At 41.7% G+C, this 18,453-nt stretch overlaps 1 protein-coding gene across 12 annotated transcripts in view; it reads right to left on the bottom strand.

Annotated features, from left to right (window-relative positions):
• The window catches only part of Hipk2 (homeodomain interacting protein kinase 2), a 249,298-nt gene that overhangs the window by 85,990 nt on the left and 144,855 nt on the right, over window positions 1-18,453 (bottom strand). For all 12 annotated transcript variants that reach the window (XM_077795929.1, XM_026405407.2, XM_077795930.1 and 9 more), the window contains exons 10-12: window positions 14,727-14,869; window positions 11,943-12,122; window positions 8,131-8,412 (exon numbers count right to left, since the gene is read on the bottom strand). In XM_077795929.1, the coding sequence (XP_077652055.1) occupies window positions 8,131-8,412; window positions 11,943-12,122; window positions 14,727-14,869 (605 nt within the window). The remainder of the gene's footprint in view (window positions 1-8,130; window positions 8,413-11,942; window positions 12,123-14,726; window positions 14,870-18,453) is intronic.

Here is an 18,453-nt window from a genome sequence, read left to right as displayed (position 1 = left end):
ATATATCAAAGCGCATAAATACATTCTACTGTCATGTGTAACTAATTAAAACAAATAAAAAAAAGTTATTATAAAGGTCACTTAAGGGGCTGGGGATGTGGCTCAAGCGGTATCGCGCTCGCCTTGCATGCCTGCGACCCGGGTTCGATCCTCAGCACCACATACCAACAAAGATGTTGTGTCCGCCGAGAACTAAAAAATAAATATTAAAAATTCTCTCTCTCTCTTTCTCTCTCTCCTCTCTCACTCTCTCTTAAAAAAAATAAATAAATAAAGGTCACTTAAAATAGGATTTGGTCCATGTGGGGACAAGTGCACGGAGTAGGGCATACATGGCATATGTTAAGGGTGTCTGAGTGGCAGGCCCCTCCCCTCGTACTAGGCATGTGAGCAGCAGGTCGTTTACCCCATAAGCACAGCCCTGGGCATGAGGCCGTATGTTGCAGTCCCTGCGCTTGCTCCATAGCCCACTCCTTGATTGGTAGCTGCAAGGACAGCTGGCCAGAAACTGCATTGGCGGCTGCCTGTAATCTGCTTACCTACTGCCGGAGTATGGTACCTGAGCAATAAAATCAGACCTGCTTCCTGCTTGGTCTCTGGAGGTCTTGATTAGCGACTCTGCAGTCACACTGTCCTCTACCCTGTTCTGTGGACCTCCTTGCTGGACGAGAGAGAGCCCAGTAAGTCTACTACTCATTTAGAGAAAAAACAAATTTCTTTAGTGAGTGCACCTAACATATACCTAGATCTGGCCAATTCCTGCTGATCCTATCTTCCGTAAGCACCGAATAGTTTAGGAGATAAGGAAGCAAACAAGCAAAACACACACACAACATTAATTTTGGCCAAACTGTAATCTTACCTCAAATAAAATTCAATCTGGGCACATTTGGAATTCTTTGTTCAAATTTGAAAACTATGAAGCAGCTTCAGCTTAATTTCAGCAAGAATTGTCTAGCAACTAGAACTTTCTGAAGGTACAATGGGCCACTCTGTCAATCAGTTAACCTCTTGTCACTTAGGAAGGCTTTCCAGCAAGGGTCTTGTAGGAGTCGGCAGCTTGGCCTAGATGACCAGGAGACTTGAGGGCCGACTCCTCAATGGAAACCAGCAGGTAGTGAGCCTCCCATGAATAGGACTGGGGGAGCCTGCCTGTCAGCCTCTGGCGGTCTCCCAAGGAGAGAGATAAATCCTCCATCAATTTTTGGGGGGTTACTGGGGATGGAGCCCAGAATGCTCAACTACTAGGCTATATCCCTGGTCCTTTTCATTTTGAGATGGAATGTTGCTAAGGTACCCACGCTGGCCTCAAACTTGTGATCCTCTTGCCTCAGCCTCCTGAGTATCTAGGATAATAGAAGTGTGCTACTTGATCTCTATAAACTCTTCAGGGGTACTGTTCATTTGTTTGTAGCTGGGGAGTCCTATGCAAATATGAACAATACAGTAATGCTGATTTACTTTTATTTTTGGATTTATATGTGATCTCTTCTATTGTTAGAAATCTCTGTGTTCTACCTAAATATGCTACGCAGATTAGGGAACAATGGGAAGCTGCTAAATGAGTCACTTTAAAAATGAGCACACTTTTGAGATGCTACTGTGGATTCTTTAGGCTCCTATGTGTTGAGACTACTGGGATTCATTCCACTATTGAGTCTAATTATTATTGATAGCTTATCAATCCCATTACGAGCTGGTTAATGGAAGTGAGAGAGACTGATAGAAGTACAATGAGAAATGAAATATTTGCTCAAATGGCCTTGACAGACATCACTTCTGAATAAGGAGCAAAGCTGTAAGAGCACACAATTGCATTGTGTTGTCATGGCAATAGATGATTTTCATCATTTTAAAATGATGAAAAGAAATAAGGAGCTAAGAAGTAAGAAATCAGCCCCAATGGAGAACACACTGCCAGAGGATCAGGTGCAAACCCGTGACCCCGACTCTGCAGGGCCCTGCTTGGAATGTGATTCTGATTTCTATTTGCTAATCTCAGTCAATTTCATCCTTCAAGACCAGGGTCAAAACTCATCTCCTCCAGTAAACTTTCCATGACTTCTTTCACTCTGACTTCATAGTCAACACTAGATATGAAAAAATTACTACTCTTTTATCACCACAATACTGATTGCCAAATATAGGTAATATTTATTGGATGTAGACCAACTACCATTCAGAGTGCTGTTTACATATTATCTCCTTTGATCCTCCTGGCAAGACTATGCAACAAAGAATATTTTAAAGGCAATAAACTGCAGACATGGCAAGCTTGGGTCACTTGGTTGCCTAAAGTCACAGAGCTGGTAAGGGGCAGAGTCAGATTGAAGGCACCACCTGATCTCTCATCCATGATGCTCTGCAAACCTCTGTCTCCCTAGTGAAGTACCCAGCAAGCACCTAAAATGTAAAATGATGCAAACTCCTTTTTCTGGTTCCTCCAGGGCCTTATCTCATTACAGTGGTATTTTCTGAGCATGGGACCTGGGATGGTTTGCACACAGAACTTCTCAGCTGATGAGAAGGAGAGATACGGACTCAGTCACCTTCACTGCTGTTCCCACACTCTTCTACTCTAAGGCCAGAGCTGATTACTTTTAATCTGGCCTTGTGTGAGGAGAGGGAGCTGAAGCCACTGCCTTCATGCCAGTGTGCTCCTTCTGATGAGTTAGGTAGTTCTTGATTTAAAGTCATCAGTGAAAATTCCCTTCATTTTAACCTGGTACGTACATTCCATTCAATCATATAGCCTGCATATTTATATCAAACATCACCATTAAGGTCATACTTTATGTGACTACTTTACAGAGAAATCAGAAACCAGACCCTGGAAGGAGCAGCGAGAAGTCACCCTGTCCTCACCCACTGGATGGTGTGGAAGAAGATGTCTTCTCCCACTTTCTCCTGCAGTCCTGTTCCCTCCTTCTACATCTTGACTCACTTCTCCTCACCATGGCAGGCTGTCCACTGAGTCCTCCTGCCTGATGTATCCACTCCTCCCTGTCCCTGCCTCCTTCTTCATTGTGGAAGGCAAGGAGCCAGCCAGGAGGTTGCCACACATTAGTGACATCTCTGTAATGCCAAAGTGTCATGACAAGCTGCTGGGGATGGACAGTAGGGCACAGTGTTGCTTATTCCCTAAGCCACTCTACTTCATCCACTCAAGTGTAGTGAATGGGGCCCTGTAATGAGGATGCTGTGAGTTGGCTGGACCAAAGGCCTTTCATTGCTCCAGATGCATCATATGATTGAAACATCTTTCAACTCTGGAAGTGTGTTAAAACGGACAGGCAACAAAGACCCTTAAAATGATCTTGTGTGTCTGATTCCTTTGCTTCTTCACTCTAGCTGGAATAGGATGTTCCTGTGCCTGCAAGATTTGGCTGTGTGGCCTTCTTAACCAGCACAGGGCAGCAGTGAGCAACTAGGCTGTGGGTGGCAATGAAGATGAACTCCACTTTGGGTTGATTTTTGTTCAGGTAGTAATAAATGAGTGTGGTTTTTTTCACCTCTCTCTATTTTTTAGACCAAAGTCTTTTGAGCAGCAGTTATTCGGTTTTCCAACTAGTTTCTCTGGTTTTACAATTTGATATAAAGGAGGAAATGATTGGGGCTAATTTTTTTTAATATGTATTCTGCAACCCCACCTCTAATTTTAAGACTGACTCAAATGACTGTCTTACTAAAAAATCCCAAAAAACTGAATGATATTTATGAACCATTTTTTTTTTTTTTTTACAGTTTACATTATTGTTCCAATGGCTGTAACAGTCTTTGTGAAGTGCAGAATGCAGCAGTGCCCGGTGACCCAAGTACAACAACCTATCTGCCAGGGCCTTTTAAGTAATGTACGGATGAATATATGAGTGAATAATGAAGAATGGACGAGCAGCTGGAGCACTGATAGTTACACACTTCAAAAACTATCCTCACACTGGAAGGCCATACGTTGGGCCTCTGTGTGGCAGTTTCAGCACGAGGCAAGGTTGGCAGGAGGGTCTGGATGAATCAGACATGCACCTGCAAACTCTTGTCTGAGGAAATTTTTGGTGAGAAAAGAGGGCTTGCTCAGCATATGGAGACAGATGTTTCTCTAAGTTAACTATAAATATTTTATAGTTCTACTACTTACTCCTGGGGGCCACAGAAAAATATGTCTATCATTTAGGTTTTCTGAGTTGACGCCAATTCTCTAGACACAACCAATGAAACCCCTAGACCAACAAGTGACTCATTGAAAAAGCAGAGTCCATTGGCTCTTCTGTGGTCTGACCACTAAAATTCAAAGAATTAGAAGAGCTGATTTCTGTCCCTCTCCTGAGATGGCTCCAGCTTACTGATGAATGCCCAGTACTCAGTGGGGCTCAGCGTACAACACTCTGACCTCTCCACATCCCTGGCATGGTGCACTGCACACAGTATATCCTACCAGGACATAGTGGTGGTCACAAAAGAGTGCAGGACAGAATTATATTGTTAATGACTGAAGATAAATCAGTTATTTTCGTCACTAATTAAGCTTGCCATTTCTTCAGGGCATCTAAATCACAATTCTGCTATTTAATAATTTAATATTAATTAAATATTAATAAATTTGGGTAAGTCACTTCCTTTCTTGGGCCTGGGCTTCTTCATCTATCAAATGGGAAAAGGAAATGTGGCCTCTACACCCCGTAAGTGACAAAGAGGGCAGTGCTGGCGAAAGCACTTGATACCCTTCTTGAGTTCACCACCTCCTAGGCTGCCTCCTGCATGCTCTGGAATTCTCCTTACAAGTCGGAATCATGACCATCCACCTGTTCTGGCAACTAAAGTGCCACATATTTGGTGTCAGGAATAGTGGTTTTATTTTGAAATTCTTTAAGAATTCTAGGCGATGTCACCCAGTCTTGGAGACTTACTGACTCTCCCTGAGGTCTGGAAAGGTGGCCTCATCACTTGCCCCACATTGGTGCCAAGGCACTCTGGAGGGAGGGGCACAGTCATTCTCATGAGCATCATTGGCTCCTGACTCTCCAACTGTCATGTTGAGGCTGACCCACATCAGGGGTAGTGCCCAGCATTTCAGGCAGTTACAGGACAAGCACTGAGAACCAGAAATGTTAGCGTTAGTGTAAGTAGAAAATAGGAAATAAAGTTGGGAACACGATGCTCATGGCATAGGAGCGATCTGGGTTGGCCGGGGCGGGGGTTGACAAGGATGATCAGGGTTAAGGAGAGAAGGTCTCCCTTGTTCGAACCAAGAAACCCAGAAGGGCAAGGAACGTCGTCCAGTAGGAGATGTAGTGGACTCCTACTTAGCTGCACTGGGGGGTGATACTTGTTTTCCCAGGACCAATCTTTCCCTTGAGTCTCTTACTACCTCATAATGAAGCATACCATCCCTATTTAACAGGAGACCCCTTAACAATCTCCCCTTGTATCCTGAAATCTCCTTGCTCTGTATGTCCTGTTTTCTCTTAGAGAAGCTTCCTGACTGGGATTCCTCCTATGTGCCTGCCTTTGCAGCTCTGCACCATAAACTACTTCACCTGAATCTGCAACCCCACCTCTGATGTTTGTACACAACTGCTTAGACCTTTGACCTTGAGAAGTCCCCTCCCGTGCTATCTCCTTAAGTTACATTCCCTTCAGATCCCTTTAGTACTTTGCTGTTTTTTTTTGGAAAGATGTTCTGCTTTGTGTTATATGATTTGTATGTGTCTTATCTTGCTTATTCCTTTGTGTACCTCATGAGGACAGAGATCGGCTCCCTTATTTATGTAACACCTGCAGTGCCCAACATAATATCTTACACTGATGAAGCCAATAAACATTGACTGTGCTAAATTTTATGACATTCTGATTTCTAAGAATGAGTAATTGTATTTCCTCCCACATTTTTTTCTCGTTTCTAAACATAGTCATAATAATGTGATCACAATTACACAGTAGTTTCTCTATAAATAAGACAGCTACTGGCTTCTTTTTTATTCCATGTAGACTCAAACTCAAATACACTTTCCTATCTTTCAGGGTCCTGAACCATTTTCTAAGGCAACAGCCATTTATCTTTCCAGAAAACATTGCTATCATATCTTCTGTGAGCTGCCAGTCACTGCTATAGGCATCTGAGACCTTCAACATCACTCTGGTCGACCTGCAGCTTGCCATTTTGGTGGAATGACCCTGGTACATTTTCATTATCTAGGGCCAGGCAAGCAATCCGTTATGCTTTTAGCATACCAAGCCCACTGCCATGATCTGTGGTGGTTCCCCACAGGTCACCTGCCCGTCCACTGCTGCTTGCCTCCTTGGAGTCTCTCAGTCATTTCCATCAAGTCCTCACGAGCCACCATGCATTTCAGTTCTGCTGCTCTTGGGGGCCTGGGAGTGCTAGGGAAGTGGGTATGTCCTTTGGCTTTGCTGTCTCTCCAGCCCTGACTGGTGCAGAGAGAGCATCTTGTCCTCAGGCACTTTTTAATTCTCTCCTTAGCACTTCAATGTCCAGAGTTTGGCTCAACTCAAATCTCAGACTCCAAAATCATATTCCATTCTAACTGATCACTAGATTTTAAATTACTTTCACTTTTTTCCAGTTGTTTGCAAGTTTGTTTGGGCCTTCTTATGACAATGATACAAATGTATAGGAGCTGTCCTAAGCAAGTGTCCAGTTTGGGGCTGGGAAGAGCCTTTCTTCTTATGAAGGGGCCACTGAGCCCACATGAAGACTGAACTCACACGTGAAGACTGAACTCACACGTGAAGACTGAACTCACACGTGAAGACTGAACTCACAGCCTTTGGTGGGGAGGATGAGGCACTGGAAAGGAAGGAACACTAACTCGACTTGGGACTGTGATCAAAAGGGAACTGAGACCAGCCCTGGAATCAGCATGTGGGGAGTAAAGCAATACTGATCTGCAAATGTGTGCCTGGTCTCACTGACCTCAAGTCTTCTTTGGTACCTGGCAAATGACAGGATCACTACATTCTTCTCTGAAATATACTGAAAATCAGGCTGAGCCACTCGGTGGGAAAAAAGAATGAGAAATATGCTATCCCTATCATGAAAAATATACCCAAACCACTGAACTTCATTATTAAGATGGGAAGGGATGCCCCATGCAGGAACAGCTATAATGAGAATGTTTTAATCAGTCTATCTGTACATTTTGTAATGATTTCAAGCATGAGAATTTATTATCTAATCAAAAGGATTTGTGATTACTAATTAGTTACATTGTATTCAATCAGGAATTAATACTGTGGGCCTAATTACAAATGTTGAGCTTTGTACCCAGTTGTGGGATTCGTGCCGACTGGCAATGCTGGGCGGGGGAGTGGAAGGCCTTCCCTGACCCACGGTTCTACAGCAAAGGCACCAGCAGGGCGGGGTTGTGAGACTTGGGGTTCTACGAGGCCCCAAGGCCCCTAGGGGTGCAGAAGGCCAAGGTTTACCAGGCTGCACCACCTGAGCCAAGCAAGCTGAAAGCATGTTTTATTGGAGTCTGGCTACAAAGCATAGAAAAAGAGGCTCTGGTGCCAGGGTTAATATTGTGCAAATATAATAAATATTTCTTCCCTCTCTCCAGGAAGCACACAGAGAGTAAAATGAATTATTACTACTTTGGAATAAACAGTAATGCTCTCTGGGTGAAGAGCCAACTGGCAGTTTGAAAGATTGGGTTAATCAGACACAGGGAAATTTCTGATTAATTGGACAATTACTTGGAATTCTGAGTGAGCCAAGGCAATATTAGAGAAATGTCCCAACCAACTGGGAGTAAATTCAGTAGCCTGAGGCAGATATTCTGAAGCTTATGGAGGCTGAAATACACTGGCATTGTGGGCCTGATTTTATGGTCTCACGTTTGTCAAATGTATAGGGCCTGCAACTATCTTTTAAGACTAAAGTGATTCAAATTATTTTGATTTTCAACAATTATGGAAAATCTGTTTGACAGTCTCTTGAAATAAGTTTAAGACCCAAGGACATGACAAAACCAAAATTTAGGGGTCAGCAGGGAGGAATCACTATGTTTGATGATGTAAATGGCCCAGATTTAGGAATAGGGCATGAGAGCCGGCGACACACGTGACCTTCTCCCAGGCTCCTTCCTCGGAGTCTAAGGAGCCACATCTCACCTGGTGGGGGCATGTTTTTGTTCCTCCTCCTCATCTGTGTCGCTGCTGATGGTGATGACGCTGACTGTGGGGCTGGGGGTATCGGGGATGACAATCGTTTGTCGCTGCCGCTCTCTGGTGGTGCTGGAGGCCACGTCGCCCCACCCACATGTGACGGAGGTACTGCAGGCTGGGCTGCTGTGCACCATGGCGCAGCGGGGAGGTGTGTTCTCCTTGACACGTTTGGATCGCTGAGGGGAGCTGATGGCCTGGGAGGAGGACACTTCACAGGTGGAGACGTTTCTGTAATGACAAAACCACACATGCAGAGGAAGCTCAGGCCTGGCAACTCCTTCCAAAGAGTCCACTCTAGAAACACCAGTGTCACCAAATGTTCATTACAAAAAAAAAAAAAAAAAAAAAAAAAGTCCAAGGACTGGACCAATTAGACTGAGTTTGTAATTAGAAAAGTGGTTGCCCTAGAGGTCTTTCAGGTGAGGACAACAGCTTGGCCTCCCCAGGGCTCTGGTCTGGCTTCCTATACCTGCACCCATAGGCTGGTCTTGTAGGGGTTTAAGTCCTGACCAGAATTCAGCTGTATCTGCTTCAGTGTGGTCTTCATCTTCAGGATTAAGGTCCTGATTTCTGGGCTCCATCCTGTGACCCCACAATAGATTTTATGTCTTGTTTGGGGTGGAGAGAGAAGTGGTGTTGGCCTCATAAAGCTTTGTTTCCTTGCTAATAGTTGTTCTACCATTTATTATACTAAAACACTTGTCTCTTAAAGAGTTTCTGGACCTATAGGTCCTAACTTTGGTGACTTTAAAGTTCGGCTTTCCCCCTTTCCTCCTCTGGGAAAAGGATGTGGTCATTAAAGTATTTGTGTATATGTATTAAAGGAAAAAAAAAAAAACCCAAACGATTTTTTGGATTTTGATCCCTGAGCCTTGTGGGGAGCTTGCCAGTCTATGTGAATTATAATTAAAAATTAGGAATAGAACAAGAGGAAAAGATACACTTAAAAAGGAACCTTTTAATTTGGTTTTGATTGAACTGAAATTCAATGTAGTTTCTGGTAACTTCAGGGAAAAGATACCTTTTTCCCTCCCCATCTAACCTTTGCTGATCCTAGTAGTATCTACTAGTGAGAGACCAAAGCCAATGTATAATAAATCTTAGGCCTTATGTCCTTAGAGGATCTTCTAGCTAAAGGAATGGCAGTAAAATTAAAATAGTAAAGATAGACTTATTTAATTTTTTATCTAGCCAGTTTTAACTACATTGCTTATTCCTTTTCAGGGGCTGGTAATAAGTTTTACTAATAAGACTGTTTCAGTGTTTTTACTTATCAAAAGCCTATGTGTTTGTTATTGCTAATATATGATTTTGAGATTAAATTTTTTGTTATTCTATCAGCTGCAGTACCTCTACTTAGCAGTGTTAAAGAAAAGCAGGCGGGGCTGGAGTTGAGGCTCAGTGGCAGAGCTCTTGCCTGGCATGTATGTGCGAGGCCCTGGGTTTGATCCTCAGCACCACATAAAAATAAATAAATAAAATAAAGGTACTGTGTCCAAATACAACTAAAAAATAAAATATTAAAGAAAAGAAAAGTAGGGGCCTGGCCATACTATCTGATGAGAGAGAGAGAGAAAGAGAGAGAGAGAGAGACAGACAGACACACTGACTTCTTTCTGCTCTCTCAGACTTGTTTTGTCTAAGGTATTGGACTTAAAAATAAGCAAATACATAGCTTGGACTATAATTGCATTGATCTTGAAGTGTATAGGCAGTGAACTTTCAGGAGGCCAGCCAGACAGTGAGAGGATAGGGAGGGACTTGCTAAATAGGTGATGAGGACAAGGGTTCTTACTGCCCCTATTTGGCCAAGGTGAGCCACAAGGATGCATATACAGTCCTGGGTCAGACCAGCACTCTGTGTGACTGCATGAGTGGCTGGCCATGATAGTGCTTGAGGATCAAGATGGCTTTTGTGGATGCTGAGTCTAATAATGACATGGGTATGCTGTCACAGGGCTGCCAGACAGAAGCACTCTGGAGGCCTGCCACTGATTTGATTTTCCCGGAGTTGTCAGATACACCCAAATAAGGACTCTTGAAGAAGGACAACAACTTGTAGGAAGTTAACTTTTGGATTGATTTTTAAGAATGAAAGGAGGCAGGACTAGTTTCTGGTGCTTAATTATATGAGGAAGCAGAAAACCAAAATGCACTAAACCTTGTGTATACTGGACTTTTCCAAATAAGCAACCACGTACCTCTAAGTTGGTGCCATTAGGAAGAAATGTAGGAACAATTCTGTGGTTGCATGATCTGGATCTATTTGGTTACAGGATTTTTTTTTTGAGGGTGGGGCTTGGAAATCTCTATATTTTAAAAGTTCACTGAGGTATAGTTGACATACGTAAAATTCCTGCTTCTGAAGAGTTTGATGAGTTTTGACAAACGTACATTTATGAACCCCAACCACAATCCAGACATGGAACTTTTTCAACACTGAAAAGTCCCCTCATGCTCCTTCCTAGGCAATCCCCTCCTATCCCACAGTCTCTGGCAACTCCTAATCACATAGCATGTAACTGTTCCTCCAGCTGGATTGTTCAGGAGTTCACTGAGATGAGACTAGAGTTAAAGGGAATGGGAAAGATTAGTGTCGTGTTGTTAGTGTATGGGATCAACCACAGTTAATTGTTTGTAGTTAAGGAAGCAGCTAAATGAATTAAAATTTCTGACCTCAAATTTCAAAGAAAGTACATCCTCTAGGATTTTTGCTTTTTGTTTTTGGTTCCTGTTCACTTAAAATAGCAAAATATTTCAAGCATGCATAGACTTGCAGGCAATACTCATGCCAGGACAATCCAACATTATAAAATCTTGATTCATTGTTATATATCCTTTAAGTTTTTTTTCTTTTTTTCAGTTCTAGGGATTGCACTCTATACGTTGTAGGCAAATGTTTTACCTTGAGCTACATCCCTAGTTCTATTGTGGAGTGTTAGGATCAAACTCTAGTATTTTTGAAAAAGTTATCCTAAATGATTTCCAAAGTGAAATTTCAGAGGCAAAGCTGTTTTCGAGAGAAGAAGTAACAAAAACTTTCTCCTTGGCCAAACTTTAGTCAGGCTATGAACCTTCTCCTAGGCCCACTTGTGTATTTCTTGTAAAATCCAGTCTTAGAAAACAGCCTTGCTAATTCAGTTTAGACAGAGCCTGTCATCCTTGATATCTGATCAAGGTTCCCTACCCTTCACTGTTCCCCAGGTGATTCCAATTACCTTGGCCTGCCTTCAGTTGGTTTAGCTAGAATAACCCTTAAGCCTCATGTTTCCTCTTAGTAATTTTCAATCCTCTGACCCCAACACTATTCCTTGGCTATTTAGTCCCACTTGTCCATGCTGTATGCAGAGCTCAGCCCAATCTCTCCCCAACTGCAAGATCCTAGTTCAGCATTCCTGGTAATATTTCCATGGTACTGAATAAAATCTTCCTTCCAGCACTTTAACAAGTATCAGTGAATAATTTTCTATTCCCCCTGAACAAAAGGGGCTAAAGCACCTAAGGTGCTGAACGTGCTGTGATTCTGGGCCTCCACCCTCAGGGTGCCACAGGGCTTTACTAGAGAGCAGGCTGCACTCACACAGAGTGACAGTGAGTGCTGACTGCGCCATCTAGGCCAGGCCATACATGTTCTGGGGCTCCTGCCGGAGGAGCTGTTCCCTCCAGTGCCAGCATGCTGACACCCACCCTGTCCGTAGCGTGGCTCTCAGCATCAAGACCTCCAGGGCGGGACCTCCCAGGCCGCTCTCACCACCTACCTCACAGATGACTGGTGCTGCTTACTCTTCCGAGAGGAGGTGGTGCTGGTTGGCTGCTGCCGCATCACGTGGGCCACACCCACATTTAAGGGCTGGGCGGCTGGGAGGGTCACATGACCAGTCAATAGCGCGGGCTGCTGCATGATGGGATTGTAATGGCTGCCGTGCGCATGCGTGTTCCTGAAAAGGAAAAGGAGGTGGTTTTTATGGAAGCAGTGCCTTTACAGGATGAAGTTACCTTTTAACTGAAAGCTGACCATGGCTGGGGATGTGGCTCAGTGGTTAAGAGCCCCTGGGTTCAGTCCCTGGTACAAGGAAAAAAAAAAAAAAAAGCCGACGACCACGTCCCATTGAAGGGGCGGGAGGAACCTGACGGGTTGGCGAGAACCAGGACTTAAGTGGGAAGAAGGCCAAGTGTGCAGGCTGTGCTTCCAAGTGCTGGGGACTTAAGTATGCCCTCTAACTTTTAAGTGAACAGGTGATTATGCTGAACAATAATGTGTGTTTTATTTTTGGATTTATAGAGTGCCTTCAGTGGATTCTTTCATTCCACTCTGTGAGGTAGACAGGAGGTTGTGGTAATACCATTTTATTAATGAGGAAATTGTAGTTAATGCGAAAAACAAACTTTGAAGACTGGGACTCACGTTCTCCTGGCATTAGTGAGTGTTAATGTTCTTTGGAATTCCCTCAGTGGCCCGTACAATGCACAGGCCTATAGCAGCTGATCAGTTAATTACACGCTTGCAGAATGAACAATTAGATTTACGGAAGGTTGACTGGACGTGTATAGAGTTTGGTATTAAATAAAAATTAAAAGCAGTCAGACACATATTGATAGGAATACTGGCAGCCTGCATCCTGAAAATGGGTTACATTTCAAAGTTCTTATTATTTGAGTTGTATGGAGATCAGCACCTTATTTCCCCACAGAAATGTTAAAAGTGATGATTAACTCAAAAATTTCCCCATGAAAGTCTACTTGACACATAAGATAATTAAAAGCTACAAAGAATTCACTTGACTTTTTAAAAATAATCAAATTCTACCTTTGCTACTTGGGGGAAAAGGATGAACAGGAAAAAAAAAAGGAGCAGATGAACACTTTTGTAGAAATTTTGATACTCTTAGGCATTTATATGGACTTCAGAAACTGATGTTATGGCTTCTTTATTTTGTCGTTGCTCTTTCCCTACAGAAATGTGGTGTTCTTTTCCTTTGAAAGGAGTCCAGCATTAGTACTGCTCTTTTGTTTATTAGTCAAGATCACAGATGTTCTTTGGTCCACATGTAAAGTGGGAGAGAATGGAAGAAAGTGCATTGCTTATGGATGTTGTTGGTGATTGCTAGGTTAAGAGATGGAAAAGAGAAGAGAGTGGGGCTAAGAAAATATGCATGAATAAGTGCATGATATTGCTGAAATTAAATGAGCTATAAATGCTGAAAGACAAAGGAGTAAAGGAGTATGGCATGTGTGTGGTCTTTTAGGAGAAAAAGGGGTGGTGGGGGGGGGACAACAATTGGTCAGACAGCTTTCCACTTGGTTGCTGTTCCTAATGAGCTAGAGGAAGAAAAGCAGTCTTGCTGAGCATGAACTGCTGTGAATGGGCAAAAAGAAGATGACAGCCTTATTTATTGACTGTCATGTTCAGGCACTGCTGTGGTGCATGTTAAATACAGGCCAAGTGCTTTGTGTTTTGTCTTAATTTAAACCATTCAACAATCCTATGACATAAGCCTCATTATCCCCACTTTGCTGAAGGAGAAATCAAGGCTCATAAAGGTTAAATAACATGCCCTGGTCCCAGAAAGCCAGAATGGAAGTCTGTTATACCTGATGTTGAAAGTGATTCCAATGAATGCAGGTAGGTGTGGGGAGTGAGAGGGACTGTGGGGACAGCCTGTGCACTCACTTCTTTGTACTAGTCAGTTATAGGGAGAGTGGAGGAAGCTGTAATAGAGACTTGACCAGGCGCTTATAGCTCTACCTGTCAGCCTCTTCCAGAGAGCTCTCTATCAGAAATGTTCTTTTAGGTCAGAAAAGGAATTATGGGTAACTTCAAGGTGGGATGGAGACTCTCAAGAGGGTTGAGGGGAGTGACCAGCCCTGGTGTTTATGCTGAAGGAGAGACAGCCCAGAAGGGTCGTGAGGAGTTGGGAACAACTTGGAAGTGGCCATGAAAACCACAGTGCAGCATGTCCATGAGGAAGTCAGTGTTTGGATGGGTGGAGTTCAGGAAATTCACAGGGGTGTGGTGTGCAGGCAGATGGTCACCTGGATGTCTTTAGGGTCTATGGGAAGTGGAATGTGTGACACGACTAGTAACTGGAGAAGCACACTCAACAAACATGCCAGAGTTTGCCATTCCAACAAATCCTATCTGTCAAACCTTCCCTGGGGAAGTCAGATAGACTCCAGGGTGCTTATGTCTCCAAACATCCTGAGAACACTTTCTAGAATTGCTTAGGGCTTTGGGGACTCTCTACTGCTTTCTTTAACTGGTGACAAACCCGTCTTTTCTGAAAGTGGAATTTAATTCTGAGAAAAACCAAAAATCATGCAGAGCTGAGTCTGGTGAATAACACTGATGATTGAATGATGCAGCTTAATTTTGGGTAGAAAAATGACAGATAATCATAAGTTAATAATCTGATTTTCTTAGATCCTGGTGCTTTATTTAAAAATAACCATTACAGTGTAGTCATAGTCCTGTAATCTCTGCGTCGTGGTGGACATGCCTCCCATCCCAGACACACCGCTCACTCTTGAAGTTTCCTGCTTACCTCCAGTCGGCCAACTGCTGGGTGCCTGCCATGGTCTCGGGAATCACAGTCGCATGCTGCACTGATGTGTGGGTGGCCACTCCAGTCAGCTGCTGCCATGCTGAAGGAAGCAGGATCTGTTGGGTCCCACTCGGCCAGGCCTGCTGTGGGACAGAGGACATTTGCAGTCACCACATTTGTTAATCACATAATTAACTTATACTGTGCCAGGAGTGGTGCTAGACCCTGTGAAGGGTGTGAAAGTAGTCTCTGGCTTCAAAAACTATGTTAACAGGAAGCAATACTAACACATATGAACTAATAGAAGATAAGTACAGGGACACAAAGTTAAATGGAAGGGATTCATTCATGTTGAAGAATGATTTGGGAATTTGCTCTAATGAGCTATGCTCAAAGTTTCTAAAAGTCATTTATTGACTTGTTCTGCCACAGAGCTACATGCAAGTGATTGAGGGAATTGAGCTGGGTGACTCCTTGCCCTTAGGGAGCTTTCTATTTAGTGTACTTGATTTGATACTTTACCTTTTGTTGATTATTTAGTACCTACAGGTCTAACTTATGCTATCTTCTGAATCTAAGTTTACAAAACCCTGAGATGAATGAGTATTTGGTGCTGGCCTACACCTTGGATCAAGCATTCAGTAGTCCTCCCCTCATCTGCCAGCTTTTGAAGTGACTTTCTTATCTGGAACCTTCAGCCTAATTGAGAATCACCTTAGCTCCTCAAAGCAAAAATGAGAGGTTGTTAGGAAGTCATTGCTTCCATCTTCAAAAGACTAAGATTTTCCTAAGAAATCTAAAATAGACTTTTGTGGTTCTTTCTTGAATGTTGTATTTTAAGCTCTTCATATTCTTCATCTCTATTCTTGCCTTTGGTCACTAAATAATTCAGACTGAAAGTGGAATTTAAAGTTGGGCTCATAAAGGGCTATCACTAAGGTAAAATACCTCTTGGGCAGGTCAGGGATTTAAGTTTTTGATATCTTAGTTATATCTCTCTCTCCACTTGGCTGGACATGATCAACATCGGGTAATTCAGCTAATATAGTGCTCCACACACTGGGCAGGTGTTTAACACGTGTTTTGACTCACATATACAGACAAACACTTCTGGAAATGGATGGCATTTTGAGGCAAGGCTTAAAAAATAGTGCTGCTTATAAAAATGACATAGCCACGTTTTAGAGCTGTCCTGCTTCTCTGTTCTGTCATCTGTCTGGCAACTGTCATGTTGCCAATGAAGTCTGTGAGATCACTTCTACTTTTTGATATTGCCTGTTTGCTTACTGATCTGTTTTGCTATAGGAAGAATGCTTAGAGGCCATGGGTAATACATAGGTGCTTAATAAATATTCTTGATAAATAAAGAATCAACTCTACCAAGTCTGTTTTCTATAATTAGTATTATTTCAGGTTTACCAAATGCCTCATAAGAAGAAAAATAAATTGGTTAAAACAGTTGTCAACTCAAAATATTAAGTAAATAACAATTTCATTGGCAGTAAGATTTTTACTGCTTAGTCATCTGGAACTTATTTCAGATCTCACGAAAAGCATGAGTTTTGATTAACATCATTAAAAATATCTTGATATAAAGCTCAGACCATCATTTTTAAAACTTCCTTGAAATGGATATTAACATTTTACCTCAAAGAGATGGTACAAAAGGCCATTTTTGATCTTTCAAACTGATTGATACACTCAACTCATTTCAGATGACCTTGCATAGACAGTTCTATGATTTATTATTACTACTAAGAACAGAGCTAATATTTCTTATTGTGTGCCAAGCACAGAGTTAAGTCCTAAATAGATTTTTTGACTTCTTAACACCAATTGTGTGAGGGGATGCTATTGTTTCCTTCCATTTCTCAGATGAATAAACAGAGAAGTTAAACTTGCCCAGAAACTTGGTACATTAAACATATATGTTTATTGTTCTTAATAAACCCAACTAAAATGATTTTGAGGGAATAAAAAAATTTGGATTCATAAGAGCAAGAAAATAGGTGAGAGACAATAACATTTAACAAAATTTAAGGAGCAGGATAATGATGGACAATTACCAGGTGAGTGAGCAGACAGAAGGAGTCTAAGGGAAGCTGCATGTTAAACCCTCAGTTCCCAGATCCCTGGTGTGCAGGCTTATACCTCCCCCAAAGTTGGAGCTGGATGATTCTCTCTAGTGAAACGGAAAAGAACTACAAAAGAAAAGAGTTACAGATACAACATTTCAGGATCTGAGGTCTGCAGTGAACATTCTGGGCTTGTCCCTTATCTGCCTAAAGAGAAGGCCACATTCAATGGTCCTCCCCTCATCTGCCAGCTTTTGGAGGGAATTTTAAGAGCTTTGGTCTTACATATGCATCAACAGCCAAGGATGACCAGACATTAAAGGAAGCTTCCAGCATTAAAGAGTCTAAGATAAACAAAAAAGAAGCTGGGAAGAAGAAACACAACGTAGAAATCAGAAGAGAATTTCCAAAGACTTGTAATTAATGTTCATACCGAGTTAAAAAAATCCCAAAGTAAGATCATATAGTGAAATATATATTTATATACCAATAGCTATATTCAGTGAACAAGAGAGCACTCTTAGAAATGAGAACTATGACAAAATGAACACTTCAAGGAAATTTCTCAGAAAGTACAGACAGGAAATATATAGAAAATGGGGTGGGGGGAAGAAAATTGGAAGATCAATTTATAAGTTCCAATAACCAAGTCTTAAGATGTCTACCAAGAAAAACCAAAAAACAGAAAAAAATTATTAAAGAAAAAAATAAAAAGAGTTCCAATTAAATGGGCAAATATGTGGTTGGGTATGAAGGTAGGTGGTAGAATGCTTGCTTAGCATGTATGAAGCTCTGGGTTTGAAATCATGAAATTTGAGACCACTGTGGACAAAGAGAAAGTCTTAAAAGGTTTCAGAGAGAGAGAAATAATAGTCACTGAACTCATGCTCAAATATAACACTTTAAACACATAAACCTTTCATAGCTCTAGAAAGATTTGGGATTGCATAATAAAAGATATATAGAAAACCAACCCAGTAAAAAAATGAGGAACCTATTAACTTGGGGAAAACAAGAAGTTATACAAGAAAGGAAATATAATCACAGTATATTATGAAGCTCAGCTGAGAGTAATATTTACTGATAATAACTTTACGAACAATGTATTACAGAGTAGTTGAATTAAAAATCATATGGGGTGAATGGGAGAAAGGAAAGTGAGTGAAAGAGAACAAGGGAGTGAAAAAGACTGTGTTGTGAGGAGGGGTATGTTAGAGAGCTAAGCCTTCAACTTTCATTATGGGAAATCAACTGATCATAAAGAAAATGGAAAAAAATCAATAAAAAGAGGTCTAGAATGCTATTTAGAAACAGGGAGTTAAAAGTAAGATTGAATAGTCAAATTAAAAATAATTGTTTGGAGAAAAGTTAAAGGATGAAGCAGGGAATTATATTTTCTTATACGTTTGTGGTATCATTTAGCTTTAAAAAATTATATGTCTGTATTAGTTTGAAAAGGATAACATTTAAATTTCAAAAGTAACTTCCATAGGCTAGACATGTAGGTTAGTGGTGGAGTATTTGTCTAGCATGCCCAAAACCTGGGTTTCAATCCCCAGTATTTAAAAAAAAAAAATTTATTTATTTATTTATTTAGTTGTAGTTGGGCACAATATCCTTATTTAATTTATTTATTTATTTTTATGTGGTGC

This window comes from Urocitellus parryii, chromosome 3 (genome assembly GCF_045843805.1).
Source record: "Urocitellus parryii isolate mUroPar1 chromosome 3, mUroPar1.hap1, whole genome shotgun sequence".
Lineage (NCBI taxonomy): Eukaryota > Metazoa > Chordata > Mammalia > Rodentia > Sciuridae > Urocitellus > Urocitellus parryii.
The sequence above is the reverse complement of the archived record's forward strand: the minus strand, read 5'-3'. Positions and strand labels throughout refer to the sequence as shown.